We start from the raw sequence: 10,788 nt of genomic DNA, 5'->3' as shown, positions 1-10,788 counted from the left end.
GTATTTAAATGTGAATAAGTAGAAAATTCACGTTATATATGAGTCGCGTAGAATGTGAGTTTGTCACGCAAAATATATGTATCACTCAATATATTTATATATTATTTGTAATATATTGTTATCATAGAGTTTGTTGGTTTTTTCATTTGTGTTGTGGTAAACAAGACTCGCACGTGAGGATACGTGTTAAAAGTATAATCATATAATAAAAGTGTACTCTCTCTAATAAGATAAGATAATCACACTTCAATATATTATATAATATTATTATCCGATTAATTTGAAATATGTATCAAAAGCTTTCACATTAAAAGATAAAATTTTCATTAACATCTATAAATTTATACCAAGATATTTAATATAACACGTATAAATATTTATCATAATATTACAACGTTATTTATGTTTTCATAGAGTTAGATAGATATAGCATGTGACAAAGAGGACAGGGATAGAAGTCAGCTTGTCAAGTCACTGTTCTTCATTTCAAAAATAAAATAAAAAAATATTTTTTTTTTTATCTTTTGGGTTTTTTTTTCTCACAGTATTTAACATTAGATCACATCATCTCACATTTCAGAGTTAAAAAGCAAATTCACTTATTACAGTTTTGCTTCATCCTACACTTCTCCCTTTTCTCTGCAAGTAAAGTCTTCAACTTTTTTCAATCTTTTGTGTGTTTGCATTTGTTTTTTGTTTGTAAAAATGTCTCTATTCCCTTTTCTTAAGACACCCCATTTACTTTTATTTTAATGAGTTAAAGTGAAGAAGAAATGCAAAATTCGTGTAAAAAATGGAATCTTGATACACCCCATTTGCTTTTCTTTGTTTTTAATCAGTTAAGGTGAAGAAAAAAATGCAAAATTAGTGTAAAAAATGGAATCTTGATACACCCCATTTGCTTTTCTTTGTTTTTTAATGAGTTAAAGTGAAGAAAAAAGGCAAAATTAGTGTAAAAAATGGAATCTTAATACACCCCATTTGCTTTTCTTTGTTTTTTAATGAGTTAAAGTGAAGAAAAAAGGCAAAATTAGTGTAAAAAATGGAATCTTAATACACCCCATTTGCTTTTCTTTGTTTTTTAATGAGTTAAAGTGAAGAAAAAAGGCAAAATTAGTGTAAAAAATGGAATCTTGATACACCCCATTTGCTTTTCTTTGTTTTTTAATGAGTTAAAAGTGAAGAAAAAAGGCAAAATTAGTGTAAAAAATGGTATTTTGAAACACCCCATTTGCTTTTCTTTTGAGTTTAATGAGTTAAACTAAAGAAAATAGGGAAAAAGGGTTCAAAAAGATAGAATCTTGAAACTAATTTTAGTCTTTTTTCCTATTTTAATATGAGTTTGTAGTTTTGTGTTTATATACTAGTGTTTCCTTTTGTAGAACTTTTGAAAATATGACTAAAGATGAAGACTTTAAGCTACTCAAGATTCAGGTATGTTTTTCCCCTATGTAAAAAGTTGTGTTTTTTTTTCTCTTTTCTTGAAAAGTTATTTGCTTGTTTGTAGCCCCTTTTTGGTTTTTGTTTATAATTGTTTAAGCATATTTTCTTGTTCTTTTAGACTTGTGAGCTCAGAGTTAACATACATTGTGATGGTTGCAAGCAGAAAGTGAAGAAGCTCCTTCAGAGAATTGAAGGTGCTTTACTTTTTTTTTTCAATTTTTTATTTAGAAATTATTGTAAAGATTTGAGCTTTTTCTTAGTTTTATTCTTGATAGTTCACTAGCAACTTTTTCTTGCATTTTTGGATGAAATAGTTTTACTTTTTCTTAGTTTTATTCTTGAAAGTTCATTTACTAATTATTCTTGCATATTGGGATGAATTAGTTGTTAATTGAGTGATTAGTATTTCATTTAGTATTTATGTCATAGAACTTGATCTTGTTTGATGATTTTTTTCTACTGTCCTAAGGCTTTTGGGGTTTAATTAATATTAAACACGATTCTCTGTTGACATAACTTTTGTCATTATTTGAAGATTGTTGTAAAGATTGTACCTTTTCTCAGTTTTTGTTTGTCTGGTGTTCACTTACATCTTATTTTTGCATTTTGAGATATGATATAATAAATTAATTGAGTAAACTTTGTATTATTAAGTAATCATGTCATGTAAAGGCTAGATTTTGATGTTTTTGATGATTTTTAACTTTATTAAGTAATCTTTTTGAACATGCTTGTTTTATCTATACTTTTCTAATAGTGTTATAATTTATGAAGATTGTAGCTTTTTCTTAACTCCATTCTTTAAAGTTTGAGGATTTGTAATGTTTTTTTATGGTGTTTATCAACTAACTTTCCTTGCCTTGATTATTGCTTTATTAGTGCCTTTTGTGGTTTATTTATCTTAAATAGTTTTGTTTGATTTACATAGGTGTTTACCAAGTAAACATAGACTTTGAGCATCAAAAAGTGACTGTTTATGGTAGTGTTGATTCTGATACTTTGATTAGAAGATTAGTTAAGGCTCGTAAGCACGCGGAGCTTTGGTCTCCGATTAACACTAGTCAAACTCAGAAACAACAAAATCCCATCTGCATCAAAGATAACAACAAGAATAAGACAAATCAGAAGCAACAAGGTATTCTCAAGAATCAGCACCAGGAGAAGTTTAATCTTTTGCCAGAGGAAATCGATTATCTCGATGAGGATGATGAGGACGATGATTGTTATCCTGAGGAAGAGATGAGGTTTGTGAGAGATGGACCAAGGCAGATGGCTATTCTTAGACAACAAGCTGAAGCGAATAAGAAGAAAGCTATGGCGGCTGCTATGGCTAATGGGAAAGGTAACAACAACAATGTTGCTGCTCATGGCAAGAAAACTGGCCCTAGTCCGAATATGCCAATGAAGGCAAATCCCGGAGGCGGTGGCATTGACCAAAGAGCAATTCATGCTATGAAAATGAACATGAATGGTGCTGCTTCTGCTGCTCAATTAGGTCCAAATGTCAACCTCAACGAGGCTGCGAAAATTGGAATGGTGGGAGGAAACGACTTAAACTCAATGATGAATCTTGCTGGTTTTCATGGGAATAACAACAATGGAACTACTACTACTACTACTAACAATAACAACAACGTTGCTGCATTCTTGAACGCGGGTGGATTTCAAGGTCATCAAAACAATGCTATACCGGGATCTTTATCCACCGGTGGTCATCATCATCCTTCCTCTGCCTCGATGCTAATGAACATGAACAACGGAGGCCAACAACAACAGTACAATCCAGCACAAATGCTAATGAATTTTCAAAACAGGCATGCTATGCAACATCAACAACAACAACCTCAGATGATGTACAATCGTTCACCATTCGTTCCTCCTTCCACCGGTTATTACTATAACAATACCAACAATAACTATGGCCAAGTCCCTTACACTACTTATGCTGATCCTTATTACTACACTTCTGCTGCTGCTGCTGCTGCTAATGCTGATCAATCTGCCACTAATACTCATATGTTTAGTGATGAGAATCCTAGTAGTTGTAGTATCATGTGAAAAGTCTGTTTTTAAGTGTGTATTTTGTTGTGATGTGGGAATTGAAGTAATGGTCTGAGGATGAATGAGGAGTATTTTAGGTCCTCAATCTTTTTTATATTTAACATCACATGATGTTTAATATGTATTTTCTAGCTACTTGCTACAATTCTATATATTGTTGTATAATTCTCCTTATTTTAGTAGTTTATATTATAATTAACAATTATGTTTTTTTGAAGATTATATTTTCAACTAAGTCTTCATATTGCATTTGTATGTATATCTTGATTTCAAGTCTTGAGAACGATAGTGTCTTTCACTCACGTGAACTAAATTTTGACCTCAATATGAATACCAGACATGAGTCGATAACCAACATTTAATGAGAGTTTGAAGAGACAAGGTGTGACATTGGTCTTGAGTACGGTAACGTCTTCACTCACGTGAACTAAACTTCGACCTCAATATGAATACCAGACATTAAGTCGATAACCAAAGAGTTCTAAGAGACAAGGTGTGACATTGGGCAATGCAAAGGTTGTAAGAATTTTGGTTTGTGTTTGGACAGATGAGTAACTTTTTGTTTGTACTGCAAAAATGTAAATATTGGGAATGGTTTGTTAGGTGGATTGGCACGCGCAAATCACGTGGTTGCTGTGAAATTTATGTCACCTCATAATATACATATATATATATATTGGTTTAAACGATTGTAATAAATATTCATTATTAAAATTCATACTGAAAACAAAAATCGGGCCTTACTCTCTTATTTGCGCTCAATAAAGGGTTATTTGCACTTTCAAATTTCTCCACTACTTAATGTTAAATCTCTAATTTTTACACAAAGCATAAGTTTGTATTTGTCCTCGTAATATTTCACAAGTTATGATTCGAATCTTTGAATAACTTAGATATAAGTTCGATTTAAAGGGCAAAAAAAAAATAATTATTTGAAAGACATGTGAAGGGCCCAATTAAATTCACTAGGTCAAGCCCACTCAATGGTATAAAGAACTTCTAGCCCATTATCTGAGAGTCTTGGGCCCAATTTTGGGTCTACAATATCCTAATTGGGCCCAGAAACTTTGATCCATGTTGAAATCTGAGAGCCCAATGCTAACCCACTTAATTTAGGAAAAATGACAGAAATTTCACTTTTAAGTTCTCTTATTACTATTATCCCCTATTAGTTTTACAAATCTCTAAAATCCTTCATTTCGTGCATCAGAGTAATATATCAGTGCATCAAATTAATGTACCTCGCACATCATATTGGTGTATCGTGTATAAAATGTACATCAGATTAGTGTATCATGTATAAAATAGAATTTATCTAACTTAACCGTTAATATATCTTGCGTATCAGATTAATGTATCAACACTTATATTATTGTATCAGTTCGAGTGATTTATGTAATTATAAACTTATTAGAGACAAATTATAATTTTACTTTAAAAATATGTGATTTATGTCCTCTGCCCTTTAATTAATGAGAATTGACCCATCTGAATTTTGAGTTATATATACATATTGACATTATAAAATTCTTTTATAATATTATTTGATTGTGCAAATATTTTTTAATAGAATCAGTGTATTAAACATAAGCATAAAGTATTTACACCTAAAAAAAAAGGCAAGAATTTCACGTTTAATTATGATCTTAAAAAGAGACGCGCTTTAAAAGATGTGACATAAATAATCTGCCCTAATATGAACATTAACAAATGACCTAAAAATCTCAGAAAAATAACTTTACTGATACTATAAGACTCCGACCCTTTGCGATCAACGTAACAATAAAATGGGAATAATATTTTTTTTGTATTATAAGAAATGTTTTTTTTTTTTGGTTGGTAAGTGCAAAATTGACTACAAGAGACAAGAAGTTGGTAAAGAATTTATACAGGCTAAAGTGCTTAACACATTGGAAATCCACAATGTATTAATTTAGCTATCTAGTTAAAGAAGTTGGAATTGGAATAGGAGATTCTTCCCTTTAATTTAAAGTATCGAATTCGAGTTTTCAATATGATTTTTTTCAATTGGAAATATCGCTTTTAGAAATAAGCGAATTTGGTTAATTAAACTTTGATACAAATATTGAATATCGAGTGAATAAAAATTATGGAAATTTTTTTAATTAATCACTCTATGTTTAGTATTTATATTGCATCGGTAGAAAAATAAGTCATGATTTCTGATTGAATAAATTGAAATCAGTGGGCTTAGTATACATTCATGAATTATTGTCAATAAAATGCAATGATGATCAACAATATTAGTTGTTAAAAAAGAAGGGTATTTTTTTTTTTCCTGAAGAAATATGTTTTTGTGGTTGAATTTTGAATTCAACAGTAAAATTGCGAGTCAACGATATTGTTAAGTTATATAATTATTATAACAATATATTCATGAATTATTATCGATAACTATTTTTTATGAGATAATTCATAATATTTATATAGATAATATCGTAACTTAAGTTCAATTATTTGAGTCATCCATATGTACATAATCCAACTCTTTAAAGTCAAGACAAGAGGTCCCACCTCAAGAAAAATGTTCACCTATGTTTAAGTCGTTACTAGATAGTTCTCGAGTTTCACTTAGCGAGCAATGAAGTGGATAAATAAAATTACTAGGAATTGATTTAAATTTTTTATATATAACGCGAACATTCAAATATAAATTTCATTTTTAGATATTAGTTTTCAATTTTATTTTTATGTACAACATTTTTAAAAAAATCACTAAATTTATGTTGAATCACGTACTTTAGTAATGCTACTATTTATACAATTATAGCTTTACATGGTCAAAATTTTACTAATAAAATTTAAAATATCAAAATTATATAAAATGTCAAGAAGGTTAGCTTTACTTTGCTACACCATATTTTAGTATTGTACATTTTGAATATACAATATAATTTTACATGACTACGTTATTTTCATACAATAATCCTATTTTAAATATACAATATAAATTTCCGTCGGATATGAATCCTTACTTTTACTTGGCTATGCCATGTCCCATACTATTACATCAACAAACAAAATATATAGCTTTTACATGGCTATGACATGTTTATACAATAATCCTAACTTAAATATACAGTATAATCTTTTACGAATATGAACCCCTTACTTTTACTTGATTACGCCACATTCCACTGTTACATCTTTTTACTTATAAGACTAGATTTTTCAACAATGGTCCAGAAGAGAGGGCTTTTTTTTCCTTTGTATGATTTGACAATATTTTTGTCCTTTAGGTTTTGATTTGGAGTGGAAAAAAGGATATATATATATATATATATATATATATATATATATATATATATATATATATATATATATATATAAAAACTCAAAAGTAAGCAATAAAAGGCATGAAGAAATTCCCAATGAAAAGATTTATGGTACTAAAAGAGTCCACATAACTCATCTAATTATCATAAATGGTAGAATCACATCTCATCACAGATATGATTGTACAATACTTTGTTTATTATTAATCTGGATCGTAGTGTAGTGATAAAAAGGTTTCATTCTTAATTAGGGATATCAAATTCGAGTCCTGAATATGAAGAAAATTTTATTGAAAGCATCATCCTTAATAAGGTCTGCAATGCGTGATTCAGATTTAACAGATATACCAATACAAAATTCTAAACACCAAATACAAATCCATAAAGAAAAAAAAATAGAACTTTTTGATTTGATTTTTCATTTTAACTTATACTTATAAAAAACGTCTGTACATATATGCATTATGTCGAAGCTGTTTGATTAAATTCAATGCGCGAACCACCTTAGGGGCAAAGCTAACACTCTTTCGTCGGAACATTTCATTCTATACATATACAAACAACGTGTTTATAAATTGAAATTTATCACTATCATTTTTTTTTAAAAGAAAGTTTTATACACTTGATATGCCTACAATTGTACCTCTTGTTTATGGACTTTGAAAGTTGAAACCTAATAACTAAGAATAAATTAATTGGATTGAATTAGGTCCTAAATATTTAATAAAATATATTTTTATATGCGCAACTTTCTTTCCACATACAATATATAGTATTGTGACTTTAATGGTCCTTTTTTAAATATTTGTCGGTAATTTACTTTTAAGAATATAATACTATTCTATTTTAGATGGTGGAGAATTGAATTTGCATTGAAGCAAAAGGGAATATAAATACTTTTTTTCGTCTTAAATTGTTTGTTCTGATTTTAACAAAAAAATATCATATCTTTAATAATATAATTAAAAACTCTTCCATTTTAATAAATATATTTTTACGAATTATAAAAACAAACTATATAATAGATAATTTGAGACGAAAGATAGAATTGATGAGTCAACTAAATTATTATAATTCATGGAATAAATTATATTCTCATCATTATGTTCATATGCTAGTTGTAAGAAATTCGAGTATAACTTTACAATGCCATTAATATAACGTAACTTCGATCCAATAATAACCATACGTTCAGATTCTATATAGTTAATTTGGTCAAAAGAAAATTGCTAATATTATTATTTTAAAAATGTCTGGTCAAAGTTAAATTAATTGACTCTGAAAAAATGAAAAGTGAGAGGGAGTAAAATGTTAAGAGAAGATTTTTTTAAAAAAATTAAAAATTTAACAAACGATTAAAAAAATATGATAAATAAATTAAATACAGGGAACTAACGGTTAAAGTGAATGATGATTGGTGTGATGTAAAGGTGAGAATGTGGATTACTTGTGTGAGTGAGTGGTAAATATTTTTTTTTAATAAATTCAAGTCTGTCAAAATACATAATCGCTTTATTTAGAAAACGTTTTACTTCTGTCACGATCCAAAACCGGGTCGCGACTGACACCCACATTTACCCTCCTATGTGAGCGAACCAACCAATCTAAACCTTAACATTTCAATGTAATATCATCATAAAATAATGCGGAAGACTTAAACTCATTAATAAAAACCAATTCAATAACTATTATTATCCCAAAATCTGGAAGTCATAACCACAAGAACATCTATGATCAAATTACTAAACTAAGAGTATTCTAAGAAGCTAAAACAAATAAAAGCTAGTCCATGCCGGAAGTTCAAGGCATCAAGACATGAAGGAGAAGATCCAGTCCAAGCTAGAAGCATTAGCTCACCCTGAAGATCCGGTGTGACGAAGACTGGCTAGAGTTGCGGTTGAGTTGAAGACGATGACACGTTTGCTGCACTCCACAAATAACAAAGAAGAAAACAATAAAAGTAGGGGTCAGTACAAAACACGGGTACTGAGTAGATATCATCGGCCAACTCAAAATAGAAAACAGTATATATTAAGCAATATCATAAAATCAACTAATATCCTTAGCATGCAGCATTTACAGTTACCATAACCCTTGGTTACAACACCAAGCACATCAATGAGGACTCACGCCTCCTCATCATACTCATTTGGGAATTAGGTTCATTAGATTGAATATATTAACATCTTTCAAAATTCATTATCTTTATTTCCCTCGTGTCGGTACGTGACACTCCGCTCCTCAATATACTATCCTGGTGTCGGAACGTGACACTCCGATCCTCATATACTATCCTGGTACCGGAACGTGGCACCCGATCCATATTCTATCCTGGTGTCGGAACGTGACACCCGATCCATATTCTATCCTGGTACCGGAACGTGGCACCCGATCCATATACTATCCTGGTGTCGGAACGTGACACCCGATCCATATTCTATCCTGGTATCGGAACGTGGCACTCGATCCATATACTATCCTGGTGTCGGAACGTGACACTCCGATCCTCATATACTATCCTGGTACCGGAACGTGGCACCCGATCCCCTAATCTCACTACTTTCATTCATCAAGCCTTCTTTTATACCAAGGCATCATCATTAACAAAGTAGAATAGGATTTCTTTTCAAGATTTGAGATTCAATAGCTTCATCATGCTTATTTATTCATAATTACATAATCACATCATTCATGCAAGCATACAATTAAGCATATAGAAGATTCACAATACTACTAACACATATCATTCGCTATTAAGAGTTTGCTACGAATAGCATGAAAACCATAACCTACCTCCACCGAAGAATTCGTGATCACGCAAACTACTCCTCAAGGTCTTTGCTTTCTTTACTGCCTCCGAACTTCTCCAATCTATCAAGTATATGTTAACTTGTAAGCTGACGAGTCTATTAACACTCAATTTTATTTTATGTCTAGCCTAGACCCAAAAACTCATCTAATTCTATAACCAATTTACTAAAGTTCAAACCTAGGGGTAAATCTTAGTTCCTCCAATTAGCAGTACACATTACTTTTTAAAGAACAAACACTTCCAAGGACTATAATTTACTCCTCCACCCACTAATTATCATGCGACCTTCTAATTGTTCTCCATTACAATTTATTTAAAGCAATAGAGAAATTGTTACCAGGATCGATCTTCTTCGTTAGATGCAGCACGTATTATTTTCTCGTTTGAAACCCTTATTCCTCTTATAAAATATTTACTCCCTAGTTATTATATAAGACTAATAATAAAAATAGTAAAAGTGACCCTTATTAATTTTAATGTTATTTTCTTTAACCGCCCACTAAATAAATTATTATAATTACCCCACTAATTTCATAATTATAATTATGAATAGTCCAAAATACCCATTTAAATCTATCGGAAGATATTTTATAAAACACAAGGCTTTAACTTTCAAAACGACCAAAAGGGTCGTTACAACTTCTCAACATGAGACTTTCATTGATAGATCTAAATTAAGTCAAATTAGTTTATGGAAATCAATAAAAATAAATCCAATACAATAAAACATATTTTTCACTATTATCTTTTTCTTAAATGAATCTTTCTAAATATAAAATAGTTAAAGAATTTTAAATAAATAAAAATGCAAAATTACCTCGTTTCTGACAAAAGTCTTTTAAATAAAACCAAAAAATAAGTCATTTTTTCAATAGATATTTTATTTTCAGATTATATATATATATATATATATATATATAACTAAAATATCAAAGTAAAAGACAAAAAAAATTCTGAAACTTTTTTTTATAACCTCAACTTTTTCGGTGACATCGAAGCCCACCTTATTTCCCTAAAAAAAGTGACAAAAATGACCCTTAATATTCTTGGAATAAATTTAAATTAGTCTTTTAAGTTTAATTTTAATCTTTTAAAATTATTAATGGCAAGTATTTTTTTTTGTTTTGCAATTTTTGTCAAATATTTAAACAAATTAAGAAAAATAAATAAATTAGA

At 29.6% G+C, this 10,788-nt stretch overlaps 1 protein-coding gene and 1 long non-coding RNA gene across 2 annotated transcripts; one reads left to right on the top strand and one right to left on the bottom strand.

Moving 5' to 3' along the window:
* Window positions 1-365: 365 nt before the first annotated feature.
* Window positions 366-3,721, top strand: LOC101258259 (heavy metal-associated isoprenylated plant protein 37). Its single transcript, XM_004238807.5, has 4 exons — window positions 366-645; window positions 1,383-1,434; window positions 1,562-1,637; window positions 2,372-3,721. Exons 2-4 carry the CDS (start codon window positions 1,396-1,398, stop codon window positions 3,499-3,501), a joined length of 1,245 nt encoding a protein of 414 aa, XP_004238855.1. The 5' UTR covers window positions 366-645; window positions 1,383-1,395; the 3' UTR covers window positions 3,502-3,721.
* A 4,488-nt stretch (window positions 3,722-8,209) lies between these two features.
* On the bottom strand, window positions 8,210-10,209 carry LOC138348379 (uncharacterized). The gene is made up of 3 exons (XR_011220983.1): window positions 9,950-10,209; window positions 9,594-9,671; window positions 8,210-8,723 (listed from the first exon to the last, which is right to left on the bottom strand). It is a non-coding gene; the product is annotated as an uncharacterized lncRNA (long non-coding RNA).
* Window positions 10,210-10,788: the final 579 nt, after the last annotated feature.

This window comes from Solanum lycopersicum, chromosome 5 (assembly GCF_036512215.1).
Source record: "Solanum lycopersicum chromosome 5, SLM_r2.1".
Lineage (NCBI taxonomy): Eukaryota > Viridiplantae > Streptophyta > Magnoliopsida > Solanales > Solanaceae > Solanum > Solanum lycopersicum.
This window is presented reverse-complemented; position numbering and strand designations above follow the sequence as displayed.

Excerpts from the sequence above, each read along its gene's own strand:
- LOC101258259 (XM_004238807.5), top strand. The coding sequence starts at position 1,396 with ATGACTAAAGATGAAGACTTTAAGCTACTCAAGATTCAG. Across the intron at positions 1,435-1,561 it reads TTAAGCTACTCAAGATTCAG|ACTTGTGAGCTCAGAGTTAA; the intron begins GTATGTTTTTCC and ends TTGTTCTTTTAG. Across the intron at positions 1,638-2,371 it reads GCTCCTTCAGAGAATTGAAG|GTGTTTACCAAGTAAACATA; the intron begins GTGCTTTACTTT and ends TGATTTACATAG.